The sequence below is a fragment of the Melozone crissalis genome, unplaced genomic scaffold, assembly GCF_028551555.1.
Source record: "Melozone crissalis strain CALT ecotype California unplaced genomic scaffold, PUWL_Pcris_2 ptg000074l_1, whole genome shotgun sequence".
Lineage (NCBI taxonomy): Eukaryota > Metazoa > Chordata > Aves > Passeriformes > Passerellidae > Melozone > Melozone crissalis.
In genome coordinates, this window is record NW_026535851.1 from 309,153 (window position 1) to 328,852 (window position 19,700).

Consider the following 19,700-nt stretch of genomic DNA (forward strand, 5'->3'; position numbering starts at 1 on the left):
TGGACCCCTTCACAGAAGGGAGGGGAACTGGTGTCATTTGAGTCCTGCAGAGGGGCTGAGGTATCTTCTAAATTAAACAAGATTTTACTGGAGCCATGCAGGCCATCAGAACCTAGTGATAACAGTTTAACTGTTCAAGCTCAGTCTGAAAGAGATGTGGCAGGCTTAACTGCATTTAACTGTTCAAGCTCAGTCTGAAAGAGATGTGGCAGGCTTAACTGCATTTGAACTAAATAAGAGTTTGCTTGGCTTTTTTTTTCTATTTCAAATAGGATGTATGTACTCAGGCTGACCTCTAGACAAAACAGCCAGGATGGAAAAAAAACCAAATGGATGGGTGGATGAAGCAAGAAACATTCCCATACCTAATCCTGCTTTACTCAGAAAGCAAAGGTGAAGCAAGAGTGATAGCAGAAGTCTTAAGATAAATTGCCACACACACACACACACATTTGAGGATTCTAATGTATGCATTGTGAAGGGAAGATTTATACATAGAGGAGTTACCAACATGGAAATTAGCTCAAGCACAAGTTGCAGGAAAATTAAATATGAAGGAACAGAGAGAGTCTGGAAATAGATGAAAGAAAGGAGGTAGGAGGAGCCTTCTACTGTAAAAGCCAGGTACCAAAGTCATTAAGGTTAAAAAAATTAGGCAGAATATTAGACTGATACCGAATTTTAAAGCTAATAAAACATCTGCTTGTTAGAGGGACTGGCTTTAACAGAACTTGCAGATGATAAATGCTTTTACAGATCAGTTTCCGCAAAGAGCGCAGGGCTTTACAGTCGATATTATTAGAATGCTGAAGAGGATGCATATGTATGGAAACTTAGAAATCAATTTAAGGTTCAAATGAAAAACTCTTCTATAAGAAGTGATAAGGATGATACTGATATTCCCTTGAGTTGGAAGAAATGTTCAAATATGACCACTAAAATAGCACAAGAATTGATTAAAACACTAAAGGTCTTGTCAAGTGACTTGAAAGAATAACTATGAAGCCATCTTTGATAATACAGGAAAAAATGAAGGCTGGTAGGAAAAGGCCTGAAGAACACTAGATTGACACTGCCTCCTTACCATTTCTTACTATTTTGTATCCATGGAATATTTCTAAAATTTATTTTAAACAAGACCAATGTGGTGATTTGACCTCGCTTGCCTGCCAGCCCTCCATGCAGTTGCTCTCTCATTCTTCTGCATTAACAGGCCAGGGAGAGAAAATAAGATGGACAAGCTTGTGGGTCAAGATAAAGGCAGTTTTAATAAAAAACCACAAAAGCTGTATGAAATAAACAGGGCCAGGAGACTTCTTCTCCTTTTTAATGCCTTTATTAAAAGTGATCAGCTCAGGATTGGGTAGCTCGGCAGGTCTGCAGCGTCCCGTCGTCTCCGAGGGCGACTCAGAGGAGGAGGATATGCACAGCTTTGTCCACAAGGGGCAGAGCTGGGGATCAGATCCTCGTGGGAGCCTTCAGGGCCTGCTGATCCCCGTCAGATGGTGCCCCTCCCACTCAGTCGGCCTGGTCTCACCGCCGGGGTCGTCTCTCTTGGTCAGGGCGAGAGGCTCCGAAGGTGTTCCGCATCTCTGCCGGCTCAGCACTCGGCTCCTCACGTCCAGACATCACTCCAGTCTCTCAACTCTTATTTGGCTCGTTGGTTTTGGGGTCTTTCCGTGGGTTTGGAGTTGGGGGTCTCACAAAGCATTCTGGTCCTTGGAGTCACTTTGCATAACCCCCACCCTCCAGGTCCCTTCTCGTCACAGTTTGGGAAGGTCCTCACCCTTCACTGTGTCTGAGGAGGGCCATTAACTCGCCCCAGCCAGGGCTTTTACTAACACAAAAACAACCATTAACGACAACGACCCGTGATTACAATAACAAAACACGAAGAGCTTTGGCAGCTACAGTGATCTGGCTGCCTTTTTTTTGTAACTTTTTTTCTCAAAAAAAATATTAACCGAATTTTGTTCATAACACTGTATGTGGAAGCAAAGCAAAAATAAGAATTAATTCACTAGTTCCCATCAGCAGGCAAATGTCCAGCCACTTCCTGAAAAGCAGGGCCTCAGTATGTGTAGTGAATGCTCCATGATATGGGCTATTATGAGGCAAGATTTCTCCATCCCAGCCAGACCCAGTGCAACCAAATACAAAGCAATTGTGAAAAGAACAAATATGCTGACTGGCCTTACTGTTTTTTGTTTCTTGTTTTTCTTAAGGATACTGCAGCAGGATGAAACACTGAAAGTTGATTAGAAAATCCTTTCATTTGCGTTATTAAGAAAAAAAGTAAACATTTCAGATGTGCAAATAGAGATGTCAAACTTGTAGCAGAATGATTCTTTCTAGTAAAGTAATAGCACAGCTAATATTATTTGATATAGAAATTAGGGAGGGAAGCTTTGCCCATAACTTATATTTTATTATGATGCATTTCAAACATAGTGCAATATAAAAATTCTTCCTGGAGACTAAAGGATGAAAGTGTTAGGAAAAGACAAGTTACAGTTAATGGGACATGAAGGGAATATAAAAATCTTATGTCCTCCATCTTATGATGGGGGGGTGGGAGGGGGAAGGAGGAGGAAGAGGATAAAAGGGTAATGCTGAAAGGTTTGACATCCCTATCTGCATTTTTTTTTTCCCTCTCCAACTCCCTAAAAGGATTTTGTCGTTCAGTGTTCAGAGCAGAAGAATAGTCTTTATCTTCTATGTGTGCGTGTATATATATTAAGATGATCTCATGAGGGTAAAGGAAAATTAGACGATGCTCAAAAACTCTTCAGAACTTTACATAGAAATTTTTAACTACTGTACTTAAAGCAAAACAAACTACAAAAGCATTTATAGTTAAACCACTGAGATACCAGCCAAGTAAATAATACACAGTTATTTACAGAATACAATGTCCAAAATAATAATGGGATGGTAGTAATGCTAATTTTTCTTGGTGGCCTTAATTTGACCTTAAAAGGGCATGCTTTATTCTACACTTGAAAATGGCCTCTAAAGGAGATGTATATTCTTCTGGCACTTTTCTTGCACAATTCCTTAATTGCTTCTTAGAACTTCTACAAAACTACTGTTGAATGAATCGGGGATGATATATTTCCCCAACTTTAACATTACGTTTTTCTGAGATATGGGAATGTTGCAAATAAGTTATGCATATTATGATACATTAAAAATACAGTTCTTCATATGTCTTGGTTTGAAAGGCAAGTGTCTGCCAAGGAAGGCAGGATCCTCCCTTGGAATGGAGAATATGACCCCCTTCCCTCCGAATAGCTTTGAAATTAAGGGGCTTTCAGGCAAACGTATGGGAAAAGGAATAACAGTTCTTTACTAGTATGTATAACAAGGCAAACGAACAACAACGACAGCAACAACAAACAAAACCAGAAACCCAGGAACAGCCTTCTCTCGGCTGTCAGGCACCTTCCCCTTTGGTGTAGTTATGGTCACAGCCGCCAGGGGCACTGATGGCTCCTCAGCTGGGAAGGGCAGGTGAGATGATTTCGCCACGGCTGCAGGGGGCGCTGTGGCGTGACACCAGTCGTCTCTCTGCACGTGGACAATGGCGGGCACAGCCGGCAGAAGGGATGGGAAAGGGGCTTCCTTTACAAACCCCCAAGGGCAGCTGATCCTGATGCCCCTCTGCATAGCAAAAGGAGCTGTAGCAAGCAGGGACCTCGGAAGCAGCAAGCTGGAACAACAGGGACGAACAAAATCCCGGAGTGGTAGACGAGATGTATCAGAAACGCTGTAGCTGGAGCCGCCGAGCATCCTGGCAGGCAGGAGGTGTGGGCTACAGTGTAGCAAAAAATCCGGAGCAGAGGCAAAGAAACGGTGGGGGCCAGGCAGTGGCAGCCCAGCTCCCAAATCTGGCAGGGAGAGGCTCCCTGGGAGGGGGAAAGGGCTCGGGATCCCGGGGTTTCCCCTGAGGTACCCAAGCAGATGGTGAGAGCCCTTTTTTTTAGTGAGGTAGGGTGTTAATAATGTGAGAAATTATACTCACTTTTAAAAAAAATTAAAAGGTTTATTAAAACCTTATTAAAACTACAACAGAAGACTGAATAGAGAAAATATTACGGCGCCGAGAGCAAAGGATTTTTCCCGCCATGTGTTCACCCAGACAATGGAGGTTTTGCCTTTTAACCCTTTAGCCCCACCCAAAGTTCTGTCCATCGATTCCTTCTTCGCTGTCCAGTGGTGGAGTTTGCTTCCTTAAATCTTGATTGGAGGTCAGATGTTGCCATAGTAACAAGCCGACCCTCCCAAATATCCCGAACCCAGGCCACTTCCTGATAACAATGCAAGGGAGGGGGGTAAAACATAAGTCTTTAAAACTTCTCTTCACATATATATACATATTTGCCTTTTAATTGTGAGAGTCAACCATCGCATTACCCATCTATGACAATAACGTCCCAGTTCAGTGGCTACTTTCACGAGCAAAGGCTCACCCACGGCAGAAGAAGCAGAGCAGGGCTGGGTTGCGGCGCGGTGGCAGCAGTGAATTCTCCTCCCTCCTCCTCCTCCCCGCCCCCCCCCCCCCCAGGGAGCAACAAGAGCAACAATCAATCACCCGACTCCGTGAGAGCTAGAAGCTGCACCCAATCCCTTCCCTCAGCCCAAATATCACTATATCTCTGCCCTTTCTAGGACAATGCCCCCTTAGCTACGATAGTAAAGCCAGCTGCACTCCTCCCCCTTCTCTGTGGTTACTTCTTTTGTTTCTCTTAAGTACCGGCCGTTATTGTTTCTTAGCAATAAAAATGGGAGAATATTCCCTAAGAGAAAGAAACACAAGGAAAAATCCTAAACCTCAACAACATACTAATTCCAAATCTGATCAATTGTACTGGAATGAGAGAAAAACTTTACTCGATTTTGACCTTTGTCCTGCACAGACCACTTGCTACCTCATTCGAAGGCAGACACGGCAGTGTGCGGTATTGGGTGAAAGCTGAATTGCATAGGCCTTGGCTTCTACCAGTAAAATTAAAGAAGGAATTTACAGTCTTTGAACATATAGACATCAACACTCCTTCGTTACTGGTAAGAACTGACAGAACTACTCATTCCTTTTCTGGCATAAAAATAATGAAGTATAATAAGTGAAAGAACGTCAGCATGTAACTATACCTAATATTTATTTGCTAGTTTAAGTACAGCTCTTCTTTTAAGTATTATATCAGTTTAACAACTCTTTAACTGCTGGTATTTTGAAGGCTAAGTTATGCTGTACTTGGAGTTGCTTGATCTTTACAAGATGTAAAATGCATTTTTCAGTCTAAACTGATGCTACCAACTTGTAGACTCTCATTAAGGAAGAAATTTGGTGAACTGGTCCTCTTAAATTATAAATAATGAATAATCTATGATGGAACAATGCAATGCTTAATATTTTAGTGAGAGACTGCAAACTTAAAAATGCAAACGAAAAAAGTTACTGCAGTGCATAATTGGTAATTTCCATATGGATCGTTTTCCACTAATGGGGAGGAAACGATTGCAATTCTGTATAATCCTTTTCTGAAATATCATTTCATTAAAATGACTTTAATATCACAACTGCTCTCAGTGAGGATTTGATTTCAGTCTGGCCTAAAAATCCTTTTTTTTTATTCCCTTCTCAAATTTTAATCTAGAGGGGAAAGAAAATCAAAAGACCATTGAAACAGATTTCTTGTGTGTATGGGTGAAAAATCAGCTTGCAAAGGGACGTTGTAAAAACTCCATGAAAACTGAAGGTCTCTCATTTGACTTTAGTGGGCTTTGGTTCAAGCCCTAAATCCTGGTGTTGTGTAAAATAAGTCGTTTTAACATAGATGAAACAGGATTATTCAGAAACTGAGGAAATAGCAGGAGTAAAGATTACAGTAGTTTAGCTTAGTTATTTTGTTTTGGAAATGCAGCATAATGGAAAGTGTGAAGATGTTCTAATCTGCTGTTAGTTAAATTAAAAGCTCTGCAGCATTATGTTGGGATGTGTAGGCTATGAAGCCTTTTGTTTTAACCTATACAGTATTTTCTTTTAATATTGATGTAATTGTAGCTGTAGTATGGAGGATCACAGAAAAAGCAATACAAATACACCAGTGGAATTAGGACAAACACTGTATCTGTATAATGTTGTTTAAACTGCTTGAGACTTTTCCTATGAAAGCAGCTTTGTTTATCAAAATATGTAATAATAAGCACATAATGAAAATTATTATTTTCCTGTGTTGGTTTAAATACCCGATGAGATTCATGGAGCTCGTAATTTGATGGACAGTACTTTTCTTCTTCTTGCAGTCACCCCAAGCAGGCACAAAAGAAAAGACTCTATGTTGTTGGCTTTGTACCTCAGGCCCAATATCTTTAAGTGCGAAAATTGAAAGAAAGGGCTACACCCCAGGTATGTGATCCTATAATCAATTCTGTGTGATTTTCCTTCCTTTTTAAAGCTGGAGTCTGTACTACTGTTTTAACATAAATGAAACATTAAGGATATTTGTACCACATCAGTCTGCATTTAGCAATCTTTGCATACCCTGTTAACGAAGAGAGAGCAACTTGTATCTCTAGATGGTTCAATGACCTCATCTGTTAGACTGGCATGTTTTGGGTGTTAGACTGGCTTTTTTTTTTTTTTTTAATGTGTTGTTTTCGTTTTCCTTTTAAAACAGCTCATGAGGATCTTGTTTCTATTAGCATCAGTGGATGTGGTTTTTGTAAGGTAGAGCAGTGATAGCAGCATTGTTATAACAGTATAAAGAATGTGAAAGTTTGCTTAAACTGCCTTGTAAATGTAAAGAGAAATTGAAATTCTGGTGTGTTTTGTTGAGTTTTTGTTTTGGTTTTTTTTTCCTTTTTGTTTCAGGTGAATCAATTCAGATCTTTGCAGAGATTGAGAATTGCTCTTCCCGTATGGTAGTGCCAAAGGCAACCATTTACCAAACGCAGGCATTCTATGCCAAAGGGAAAATGAAGGAAGTCAGACAGCTTGTTGCCAACCTCCGTGGGGAATCCTTGTCATCTGGCAAAACAGAAACCTGGAATGGCAAACAGTTGAAAATTCCGCCTGTTTCCCCTTCAATCCTTGACTGTAGTATAATCCGTGTGGAGTATTCACTGATGGTATGTTGGGCAGTCTGTTTCACTCGCGAGAATGAGTAGCTTCCAACATGCCATACAAATTTCTAGCACAGCATTTTGTGATGATTAGTGTTATAAATGATCAAATCGTGAGCCAAAATTATCAAAGATTTATTAATTTGTCTGTGAGACCGAAATTCGGTCTTTGAAACCACCACAGCCAAAGAGACAGCGTCGAGCCCGGGATCGGCGCCAGGTGAACAGGGATCTGACCTCCCGAGTGTCAGAGTTCCCCCGGTTCACACTCGCAGCTTCACGCAGCGAGGTTTCATACAGTTTATTCTGCCCGATGCAAAGATGACCAAATTTCCTTTGTGTCTCTTCACATGAATCACTGTTGCTTTCCATGTACAGAGGTGGACAAAAGCCTCATCCAGGTGTGCCGTTGGTGTCAATCGGCTTCGGAGGAGCCGTGTATTCAGATGTATCAGGGTGGCACAACTGACTATCTTGATAGATGCAATCGGCAAGGCGATAATCGCTTTCTAATCGCTTTCGAGTGGCTCCGGAAACCAACGATCATCGCCCTGGAAGCTTCTGTTCTTACGTTAAGGCGTCGATTGTTATGATTGTTATCTTAACGTGCGTCAGGGAACTAGTTGAATCTGAATAAGACAGCTGCTCCCGGGCCGGAGTAGTCAAAAGACAGGGTTTGGGTTTCACAATATTTTTATACTATACATTAATAGCATGAATTATCCCTACCATATATTACAATTAGTTATGAAAGAAATACATGTTCTGGTATTAGTGTCATGACAGGAGGTCTGGTAAGTAAATTTAGTTTAAATCATGCAAGTTCTCAAAGCAGTTGTCTGTCAACTAAGCGAGCATTTAATGAGTACACTGCATTTCCATGTGAGGGCTCATGTTAAGACTCTTCTCAACTTGAAGAGCTCATGTCTTCATAGGGGCATGGACCCTAAAAGGGGCTGTGAAAAATGTGTATTTTATGACTGGCTTTTTGCAAATATTTAAATGACTATTACATGTGTTATTTTAGAAAGTTATGCTGTATTAATTTTCTTAAGTAGTGTGTTAAATATAGTTTTAGGTTATAACATAATGTTATAATAGAAACTATGCTATGTCAGATACTTTTTTTAAAGAGAGGACTCGCAGCAAGACAGCAGCTACAGGACACCTAAATCTTTCAGAGAAAAAGAATTTATTGCTCCCTTATCAGAAGAAACTAACTTCTTCCTGCCTTGCTCAGCGCTGAAGACTCCATTAGGATTAAGAGGAAGAAATTGACACTGACCAGACAGAATTCTTTGTTTGAATGGAATTTATGCATTATGTGTGAGGTGTATTATTGATATATTTACCAATATAGCTGGACGGGATGTGCCTTAGCTTGTCTGACCCTTGCTGCTGAACCAAATAGTGGCAACTGTGGTGTTTCATCCCAGAGACACTTTTGGCTAGCTTTGTGTTGTGGCTGGGCATGTGGAGACAAGTCCAGGCATGCTGGAGCTCTGGTGGTGGTGGGATGGAGCTTCCTCATGAAGAGGGTTAGCTCCTCAGGTTTTCCTCTGACGGACAATCTTTAAGGCAATGGTGAAGGAAAGGAGTCGGTTCTGATGGAGGGTTTTAATCCAGAGCTTTATTCTGGCCCGCAGGCCTCTGAATCCAGCAATAGCTCCAACAGAACTCCCCGAGCCATGTGGTTGCCTGCCCTTTTAACCCCGGGGAGAGGGGGAGAGAAGGGGTAGGAAGCCCACCAACCAGGTACAGGGGAGGAGGTCTTAGGGGACAAAGGACACCTGGATGGCCCAATGCCCCCCCCCCCCCTCCCCCTGGGGTAGAAGGCATCCTTTGAATCTGCCAATCACTCAAGGCCCTTCTGGAATTCCAGGATTGACAGACAGTTCTCGGCAGGGGTCAGGGTGAGGAAAGGAATGATGATTGACAAACCTGAGAGGGAATCTTCAGGGGAGGTACTCGGGTTTCTGAGATAAACCCTGAAATCATAACGCAACAGTGTATGAATATGCAGCAGGCTTTTGTTTTTAAGGGTTAATCCTCTGTTAATCTTTGTCCTTTTTTGGGCTTATTTTGCCCAGAAAAAGGTACCCAGACGTCTGTAACTCTTTGTTTTTATTGTCTTATATTGTCCTAATCCTAATTGTCCAAATTTTTATTATTCTAATTATATTACTATTTTTATAACCATTTTATTACCAATAAACTTTTAAAACTTTGAAAACAAGTGATTGGAGTTTTTCACAGGGGCTATTAGAAACAAGCTCCTCATAAAAAATTTCATAGAAAGATAACTTAGACTAATACTTATGAAATGCTGATAAAACCCATTTTAATCATATACTTGTTTCATTTTTCTTCAGGTATATGTTGATATTCCAGGAGCTGTGGATTTGTTCCTTAACTTACCACTGGTCATTGGTACCATTCCTCTACATCCATTTGGTAGCAGAACATCAAGCGTAAGCAGCCAGGGTAGCATGAGCATGAACTGGCTTGGTCTGACTCTGCCTGAAAGACTAGAAGGTAGCATGATAATACAAATCCCAATCAATTTGCTGCTCTCTTGATTTTTGTCTGCTTTATTCATTGTAGTCTTGTTAACAGAGTCAAATTACATGCTTTTATAATAAAGCCCACAGGAGATCTATTGTGGATGTTTTCTTGCCACCTGCTTGTTCTGTGTAGAGCAAGAGATTTTTTTTTCCCCTCCCTGCCTTTGTGTCTCAAGGACAGGCAGTGAAATCTAGCTTCTTTGGAAAGCGGCAGAAAAAAAAGCACAGGATGCCATTGTATCTGTGCATAACTTCATTGCTTCCACTTCCAGTATCCCAATTGCATCCTTGGTTATAAGGCATTGCAACCCATAATAGCAGTTTCTGGGCTTTCTCATCAGCCTTAGTAGCCAAGGCTTTGTGAAAAGATAATATTCTTTTCTATGGGAGATTTCTCATGGTCAAAGAAAGAATTATGTATTTCCTTCCTTCTCTTTTTGCACATCTAATATCTTGCTTTTTTTAAGTGCAAATCCCAGACCTGGAGACTTCTGGAGTACAGAGGACTGCAGTGTTCTGTCATTTCTACTTGTACAGAGAATAAATTTTCTTTGGTCTGATTTAAATTTTAAGGGGATAATTCAGCCACAATAAACAGTGGTCAGTCTGTCTTTGAACATAAACTTAATATCAGAATAGAACAAAATAGTCTCTCTTTTTTGTTTAACAATTTTAAAGTCGTTTATCTGCTGGTGAATCTTTTAGTGGTTGAAGTTTAATATTTATCATGTTGTATATTTTGTCGTGCATAAGAACTTGTTGTTTGAACTGTATGTACCTTCTCCCTCCAGCACCTCCTAACTATGCAGAAGTGGTCACAGAGGAAAACAGACAGTCTGGCCTTGCTCCTGTAGCTGCTTTTGATGATTTTCAGAGAGCACTGCAAGGACCATTATTTGCATACATCCAGGAGTTTCGTTTTCTGCCTCCTCCCCTATATTCAGAAGTAGGTATATCTGTCAGACTATGATGATTTATATATTGTTTGTGGCTGATTTTTTTTGTCTGATGGAATAAGTTTACAAACATGTTTCTCCTTCCTAAAATTGGAAGAAACCATTAAAATTATGAACATGGAATAAGCTGGTTTTGAGGAGGATTTTTGTTTGTTTGCAAGATGCAGATGAATTGCATCATGAGTTTTCCATGCCTGTTTTACATCATGGGTTACCCTTTTTATAATTTTTTTCCTTTTTTTTTTTTTTTTTTTTATGTGAACTCTGCAACCTTAAATGTAAAATGTGCTCCATGAGGTGCCTTGGCTTCTCCATCATGCTATGTCCTGGAGCTGCCAACAGGGGGAGGTAATTCTTCTTGGCAGCACTCTTCCCTAGTCTAATACTTTCTGGAAATTTTCAAAGTGGTGTTTGCCATTTTAGAAACATAATTTTTAAAAATTTGTGTATTAAAAATAAGGTTTCAACTCTTTCACCTCTGCCGCTTCCTAACATTTTATAGCAACCACTAATCTGTTTTGCCTGTATGTGTGTTTAAATTCTCTGAACGTAGGCCTTTCAGAAGTTTCACGTAGAAAAGTGATGTATTGGTATTAATTTATGACTTAAGTTTTCTGAAGTACACAGTTCTTCGACACTTTTGTCCTTCACAGAATTAAAAATGCAGCCACCGAATAACCATGAATGAGATGCAAATTTCAAAGCTTTTCATGTTGTTTTTTTTTTTTTTTCTTTTTCAAGAAAAATAAGTGATGTAGGACAAATGAAAAAAAAAGTGTCCTCTGGCCGTATTTGGTCTGAATTGATCCACTTTAGGAAAATAGCATTATGTAACATGACATCTCCCCCCCCCCCCCGGCTTGAAATGCAAAACCAAAGGGCTACATGATGTTAACTGATTCAATGTCTAGAAGATGCAATGTACGTGTAAACTATTCTTTCATCTTTTTTTTGAGACCTAAGTTAGCAGGCTTGTACCCTTTAATTCTCCTGTTGAGAGGAAGAAGAGGTAAAGTTTAGAGCACATGAACTTTTTGAAACATCCCATAGGATATTTGAGTATTAACTACTTTAATTTAAAAGTAGAATGATTTTTTTATTGATACATTTCTACCATTTCAAGAAAAACTTCTTTGCTTCTCTCAAGTAAATATTTCTTAAATTATGTTTCCAGTGGTATGTGTCAAGTAATCTTTTTTGTATATATCAGATAATTCAAAAGACTTCTGTGTGAGTAAAGGAGAAAAAAATTTTTATAGCAGTTATTCATGCTTAAATTGACATCAACCTGTAGTTTAAAGTCTTCCACTGGATCTAATATTTCTATTACTGTTTATCCAAAGTTTTGTGTAACTAGAAGTTTTTCAGTTATTTCAATAACACCTGGACTGGAAATGCCACATATTATAATTGTCTTAAACTTGTGAATTTTGATTTTTATTCCTAACAATTGATGCTGAAATGCACTGAGTTGTCATGGCTTTTATTTTTGGGTTTTTTTGGGTTTTTTTTTGTTCTGGGTTTATTTGGTCAATTGTTTGGCTGGGTTTTTTTGTTGTTTATTTTTTCTTGCTGTTGTTGTTTTGGGGTTTTTTCTTTTTCTTTTGGTTAGATTGATCCAAACCCAGATCAGCCCACAGATGAGATACCGTCTTGCCCCTCTCGTTGAAGGTATCCATAAAAACTGACTTCACTTGGGTTTTGAATCCCACCTTCTGTGTTGAAGATCAAGGTATCATAGTGGAGACTTGCTTTTAAAGGAAATGATATTGCTCTTGCAATGAATTGCTCTTGAATGAAATGAAAAGAACCTGTGATCATGCTTTTGACACCTACAGCACATCATAGGACTGCTCCACATGCTTGAAAACTTGCGTCCCCTTCCATTAAATAGTAGCACATAATAGGAGAAGCCTTATTAGCATGCAGTCAGGTGTTTCAAAACACTCAAACCATGTTGTAATGTTGTAAGAGAGGAATGGCTGCTTTCTATGATTCTATGAAAATTTGCACATGCTTATTACTTATGTTATACAGTTAAGTGTCACTACAACTTATTCTCATTTGTGATGGACTGTTGTTACCAATCCCTCCCCAGTTGTTTGTAATCTGTACAACAAGGAACAAATGACAGCTTTACCAAAAAAAAAAAAAAAGAGATGAAGGCTGACAAATTGACAAAATTGACAAATGCCCTGACTTTTAATTTGATGTAGCCTGCACTTTGCCTGCATATGCACATGCTCAGAATTGTCCTTGTAGGCTGATCATGTATCACCTCTTCAGCTTGGATCCTATTGTGGATTTATTTACAAGCATTACATGCCTTCAAAGTCAATCCTTGATGTATGTTTTGCAGCCAAATGTAGTAGACAAGCAACAGATAGGTGGGAGAAGAGAGAACAGAAGGAAACTAATGAGACGTAATCAAGATTGTATACCTTCTTGATTTCTTAAAATAATTTGTTGCCTTTGTGCTTTTATTGCAAAGCAATGTTTTGTTACAGACTGCCTAAAGATCACTAAATCTCAGGTGAATTAATCACTTGCCAAACTGTTAGAATACTATTTGTTTCATGTTGCACTGTTATTTATATTTGTGTTTTGGTTTTGTTCTTTGAGGGTGATTTTGAACAGGGACATGCGCAAAACTTACAAAGTGAAAGCAGCATCAGCAGACACTAGCAAAGTGTGAAAAGAAAGTGTGAAAAGGGGATAATCAAATGCTGTCCAGGGTTCACGGGCAGCAATAATGTTAACGATTAGGGATGGGAAGGAGAAGGTTTGTTGGTTGGTTTGTGTTTGGTTTCATTTAAATAATATGTAGTTCCCTAATAATCAAAAATTATATCTAAAATGAGTCTCCAGTAGAAAGCGTATTTCAGACTGCAAGAAAAAATTGAACTGTGGCAACTAAGCAGCAGCTCAGTTTGCCCATTTGGTATTATCTTCAGGGTTTATGATACTCTGTCACAGAATCATAGAACACCAGATTGGAAGGGAGCTCAAGGATTATCTGGTCCAACCTTGCTTGGCAGAAGCATGGTCTAGACAAGATGCCCTAGTACACCTAAAAAGTGTCCAGTGTTGGGGAATCTGCCACTTCCCTGGGGAGATTATTCCAATGGCTAATTGTTCTCATTGGGAAAAATTGTTCTCTCGTGTCCAATTGGAATCTCCTGAGGAGTAACTTGTACCTATTACCCCTTGTCTTTTCCATGTGACTCCTTGTAAAAAGGAAGTCTCCATCTTCTTTGTAGCCACCTTTTAAATACTGGAACATGGTGATAACGTCTCCCCTTAGCCCTCTTTTCTCAAGGCTGAATGAACTCAGTTCTCTCAGCCTTTCTTCACATGGCACCTTCCCAGTCCTTGAATCATCTTTGTGGCCCTCCTCTGGACCCTCTCCAGCCTGCCCACATCTTCTTTTGTATATCAGGGACCAAAAGTGAACACAGTATTCCAAATGTGGCCTGACAAGGCACTGAGTAGAGTGAGAGAATGACTTCTTTATCTCTGCTGGTGGCACCCTTGTTGATGCAACCCAGCATCTTGTTGGCTCTCTGCCACAGCAGCTCACGTTCACTCGTATTCAGCTTATTGTCCACCAGGATCCCTAGGGCCCTTTCCACAGAATACCTTCCCATTGGGATAGATCCTAGCCTATGCTGCATTCCTGGATGATGTTTTCCAGGTGCAAAATGTTTGTCTTTGTTGAACTTCATAAGGTTCTTGTTAGCCCACTCTTCCAGCCTATCCAGGTCTTCCTGCAGGGAGGATCTTTCTTCCAAAGTGTCCACTTCCCCATTCGGTTTGGTATCATCAGCACACTTCATCGGGGTACACTTAATTCCATCATCCAGATTACTTAGGAAGATATTAAACAGCATTGGGTGTCATAGACATCTTTTGTGAAAAATCCTTTCTTTAGGATTTTTCCCCCTTCTGGGAAGCTGTGGCCCCAGAAGGGGAATGTAAACAATGGTTATCTGCTGCTGTGGAATGCAACAGGTGCACCCGTGATTGGCCCATGTTGGGTGTTTACAATTAAGGGCCAATCAAAGGCCAAGCTCTCTCTGGGACAGAATCAGAGAGAGCTCCTTTGTTTATTCATTGCTTTTTTATTCTTAGCATAGCAACCTTCTGAACTTTTCTCTCTATTTCTTTTAGTATAGTCATAATGTAACATATATATCATAAAATAATAAATCCAGCCTTCTGATCATGGAGTCAAGATTCTCGCCTCTCTCTTCACCCTGCAACCCTTGCAAGCCCGGCAACAATTGGGGCCCAATATTGATCCCTGGGGGACCCCACTTGTGACAGATTTCCAGTTTGAAAAGGAGCTATTTACCACCACCTTCTAGGTGTGGCCTGTCAGCCAGTTCCCCACGCACTGCACAGACCGCTTGTCTAGACCATAACACATTAGTCTCTGTAGGAGGAGGCTGTGGGAAACAGCATCGAAAGCCTTGGAGAAATCCATGCAGACAGTGTCCACTGCTTGCCCCACATAACCAAGCCAGTTACTTAGTCATAGAAGGTGATCAGGTTTGTTAAGCATAATTTGCACTTGGTGAGTCTGTGCTGGCTTTTCCCAATCCCATGTTTCATTTGACTTCTGATAGCCCCAAGGAAGATTTGTTTAATAACTCTCCCAGAGACTGAATAAGACTGATGGACATATAATCTCTGTGATCCTCTTTTAATCCTTTCTTGTAGATGGGGGTGATATTAGCCTTCCAATCTCCTGGGCAGTCCCCCAATCTCTGTGAGTTCTCAAAGGTTATGGAGACCAAGCAGCCTTGCAATGATGTCAGCCAACTCTCTTAACACTCTTGGGTGGACAGTGTTAGGGTCCATCGATTTGTTGGGGTCAAGCTCCTGTAACAGTCCACATGCCAACTCTTTCTTCATTGACAGTAGGTCTGCATTTGCATTAACCTGGATTTTTGTTCCCAAGGCCTGGGGCCCAACAGTGCTGGGTGAAGAAGACAGAGGAGAAGAAAGTGTTGAGAACCTCTAGCCTCTTCAGCATTGCTGGTGACTAATTCATCTCTCCTGTTTAACATCAGGTCCATATTTTCCTTCTGTTTCTTACTGTTTCCATACACAAAGAACCCTTTCTTCAGATTTTTGACATCTCTGGACAATTTCAATTTGTTCTGAACTTCTGCTTTTCTAACTGCTTCTCTGCATGCCCTGGCAGTGCCTTTGTAGTATTCAATAGCTATTTGTCTGCTTTTCCGTCTCTGGTATGCGTCTCTTGGTTTTGAGCAGACTCGGAGGCTTGCAGTTTAGCCAGGGGGTCTCTTGCTCTGCCTATTTGGCGATGAATTACTTTTGTGCTTCCAAAAAAGCATTCTTGGAAAAACTCCCAACCCTCACTAGTACCTTTATCCTCTGTGGAAGCTTCCCATAGAATCCCTCCCAACTGAGCTCTGAGCAAGCTGAAGTTTGCTCTTCTAAAATCTAAAACCTTTGTCTTAATACTAACCTTTAGCATGCTCAGCTGGCTCTCCAATTCCACAATATTGTGATCACTGCAGCCAAGGTTATCACTAACAGATATTACAAAGCAGATTTTCTTGATTTGTGAGAAGCAAGTCCAGCAGTGCCTCATTTCTGTTTAGCACATCCAACGTTTGTATGAGGAAGCAGTCCTCTCTCTACGTATTCCAGGAACTTGATGGCTGATATATGAGCTGCTGTATTGTTCCTCCAACAAATGTCTGGGCAGCTGAAGTCATCCTTGAGAACCAGGTTCTGTTGACCTGAAGCTTGTTTAAGTGACTGAAATATTGATCCATTTGCCTTATCATCTTGGTTTGGAGATTGATAGACTAAAATTATTATAAAACTGAGCCAGAGTATCAATGTTACCAACCATACTCAAATTAGTTTGCTGAGAATTGCTCTGATTGCTCCTGGGCTAGTCCTGAGAGCTTTAAAACAAACAATTTATAACAAAAAATTTCCATTTTAGGGCCAGTTCTCTTCAACATCTTCATAAATGACTTGGATGCAGGACTCGATGGTAAACTAAGTTTGCTGACGATAATAAAATGGGAAGAGCTGTTGACTTCCTCAAAGGCAGAGAGGCCCTGCAGAGAGACCTTGACAAATGAGAGGGCTGGGCAATCACCAACCGTATGAAGTTCAACAAAGGCAAGTGCCAGATTCTGCACCTGGGATGGGGCAATCCTGGATGTATGGACAGACTGGGGAACAAGAGGCTGGAGAGCAGCTCTGCAGAAAGGGAACTGGGGGTCCTGGTCAATGCCAAGTTAAATATGAGTCAGCAGTGCCCTGGCAGCCAGGAGGGCCAACCATGCCCTGGGATGCATCAGGCACAGCATCGCCAACCAGTTAGGGGAGGTGCTTGTCCCGCTCTGCTCTGCACTGGTGTGATCTTGCCTTGAGTCCTGGGGGCAGTTTTGGGTGCCACAATATGAGAAGGATATAGATCTATTAGAGAGCATCCAAAGGAGGGCTACAAAGATAGTGAAAGGTCTAGAGGGGAAGCTGTATGAAGAGTGGCTGAGGTCACTTGGTTTGTTCAGCCTGGAGAAGAGGAGACTGAAGGGAGACCTCATTGCAGTCTACAGCTTCCTCATGAGGGCAGGCACTGATACTGACCTCTTCTCTCTGGTGACCAGTAACAGGACCCGAGGGAATGGCCTGAAGTTGTATCAGGGGAGGTTTAGGTTGGATATTAGGAAAAGGTTCTTCACCCAGAGGGTGGTTGGGCACTGGAATGGGCTTCCCAGAGAAGTGGTCACAGCACCAAGCCTGACAGATCTCAAGAAGTGTTTGGATGATGCTCTCAGGCACAGGGTGGGATTCTTGGGACTGTCCTGTGCAGGGCCAGGAGTTGGACTTCGATGATCCTTGTGGGTCCCTTCCAACTCAAGATATTCTGATTCTATGAAGCAAACAAAAAATCCAACGGCTTTAATCATACATTCATCTAGAATGCGAAAACATATAGAAAAAGCACTGACTCCTTGAACGTATTCTGAAGAAGAAATGAATGATGGAACTATTAGATTTGATCAGTGTTTTTATGCTAGAGATTTGTAAATGTAAGTTTTCTTTTCAGAAATCATGTAAAAAAAATAAAACCAACCAACCACAAAAAACCCCACCCAAAACCAAAAACCACCAACAAATACTATTGTCTGACACATGTCTGATGTTGACTATTTAAAAACTAATTCATCACGTGAATCCTTGTGCAATGAAACAGCTCAGAAGGGAGGAGAGGGGAGGGAAAGCTGATGTTTCTGTATTGTGCTCATTCTTACAAAGTTATGCCTTATTTTTAAGGCTTCATAAATATAATAAAATAGGCTTTTCCATAAGTGGCCTTTAAAAGAACATGAAAGATATTTTATGTTCCAAAAATGATGACAGGGTGATTAAATGAGAGTCATGTCTTAAGTGATTCAGTTCAAATGTTTGGACTTTGATAAGCAACAATTGGAAACTGGGTGATGTCTTATGCTGCCATTTTTGTGACTGTCCTTTCCTTCAATCCTTTACAACCAGACAAAATTGTACAAGTTAAAATTGTTGACATAAAAGGGCGTTTAATGATTTAACTTTTTTTTCTTTTTTGTTAACAGACTAGGGAACAATTGTTGATATACGTAGCATTGAAGCACTTATCCCAGTATATTGGAAAAACTATATATGAAGCAAAATTGACCAATGTTGTCATAATTTATGTTGCATCACAGGCTGTGATCAGAGTGAAAATTCTTAAACCTTATCAAATAAAGATTTCCCACTTAAACTTTTTATTAGTTGTTCAGAGGCATTATAGGTTCATAGTTGTAGCCCAATATATGATATAGAATCTTTATCTGAATTAGGAAAAAGTAAAATCCAAGCATTAGAGAAACAAAGTGCAATATTAAATGTTTGCTTTACAGATTCTATTCTATGGCTAGGTTTTGGCTGGGGTTTTCTGTTTGGTTTTTTTGGTTGTGTTTCTTTTTTAAATTAACTTTTGGTGCTGAATATGTCCTTATGGACTTTGTTTTAAGAGAACTATGTGGAAAGCAATTAAATTTTTTCTATTGTTCTTCCTTGTGAAAAAGAAACTCTAAAATTTTGTTTAAATGCTTTAATATGCTTTAATTGTAATCTGTAAGATTGTTTGTGACTTCACCATTGAATATGTGTCTTTGTGTAAGACAACAGCCATAGGGATCAAATTGCTATCGGAAATGCATATGCTATGTATCAACTACATAGGGATAAACTATTACAAGCGACCTGATGAAGGTCTTCATGGGTGAGAGAAGTGGAGGAGAATCTTGTTTGATGATCAGAAGGCTGGATTTATTGATATATGATGTATAATACATTATAACTATACTAAAAGGAATACGGAGAGAAGTTGCAGAGGCTGCTAACCTAAGAATAGCATAGAAAAGAATGAATAACAAAGTTCTGTGTCCAGGGAATCTTTCCCCGAGCTTGCTCCTGTGATTGGCCCTTAATTGTACACATGGAACATGAACCAATCACAGGTGCATCCTATTGCATTCCACAGCAGCTGATAATCATTGTTTACATTCTCTTTCTGGGGCCTCAGATTCCCAGAAGATGAACAAATCCCAAAGAAAGGATTTCTATGAAAAAATGTCTGCGACAATAAACTATTTCTGGAGCTACACCACTGATTAGTACAAGAGCTGAGTTTCAGCACCTTCAGTTCCTTTGCCTTGTTTATATCAATGGTTTCTTAGGGCTAGGTTTCAGTTGGGAAGCTATAATACAATCTCCTAAACTTAGAAAATACCAATAACTTACAGGATATTAATGGTTTTTTCAGGACACTGCTTAAAAATTACTGTAACTCGTGACCTCTGATCAAGTTATTTAGTGTTTTCCAGTACAAATGGTGGGGGCGGGGACTGCACATTTTTGTAGGGGTGGGAGGAAACTGGGGAAGGGGAATTACTTTAAAAGCCAGATAACTCAGTGATTTGCAGTTGGGATCTGAAGGTTGGTTTATTGAACTGGGGTCAATAAGGTGTGT

At 40.3% G+C, this 19,700-nt stretch overlaps 1 protein-coding gene across 1 annotated transcript in view; it reads left to right on the forward strand.

The window, feature by feature from the left end:
* The window catches only part of LOC128946103 (arrestin domain-containing protein 3-like), a 46,310-nt gene extending 33,993 nt beyond the window's left edge, over positions 1 to 12,317 (forward strand). The window contains exons 3-8 of the mRNA XM_054290007.1: positions 4,920 to 5,067; positions 6,310 to 6,412; positions 6,878 to 7,134; positions 9,501 to 9,663; positions 10,484 to 10,638; positions 12,261 to 12,317. Coding sequence (XP_054145982.1) covers positions 4,920 to 5,067; positions 6,310 to 6,412; positions 6,878 to 7,134; positions 9,501 to 9,663; positions 10,484 to 10,638; positions 12,261 to 12,317 — 883 coding nt within the window. The remainder of the gene's footprint in view (positions 1 to 4,919; positions 5,068 to 6,309; positions 6,413 to 6,877; positions 7,135 to 9,500; positions 9,664 to 10,483; positions 10,639 to 12,260) is intronic.
* The last annotated feature ends 7,383 nt before the right edge of the window (positions 12,318 to 19,700 follow it).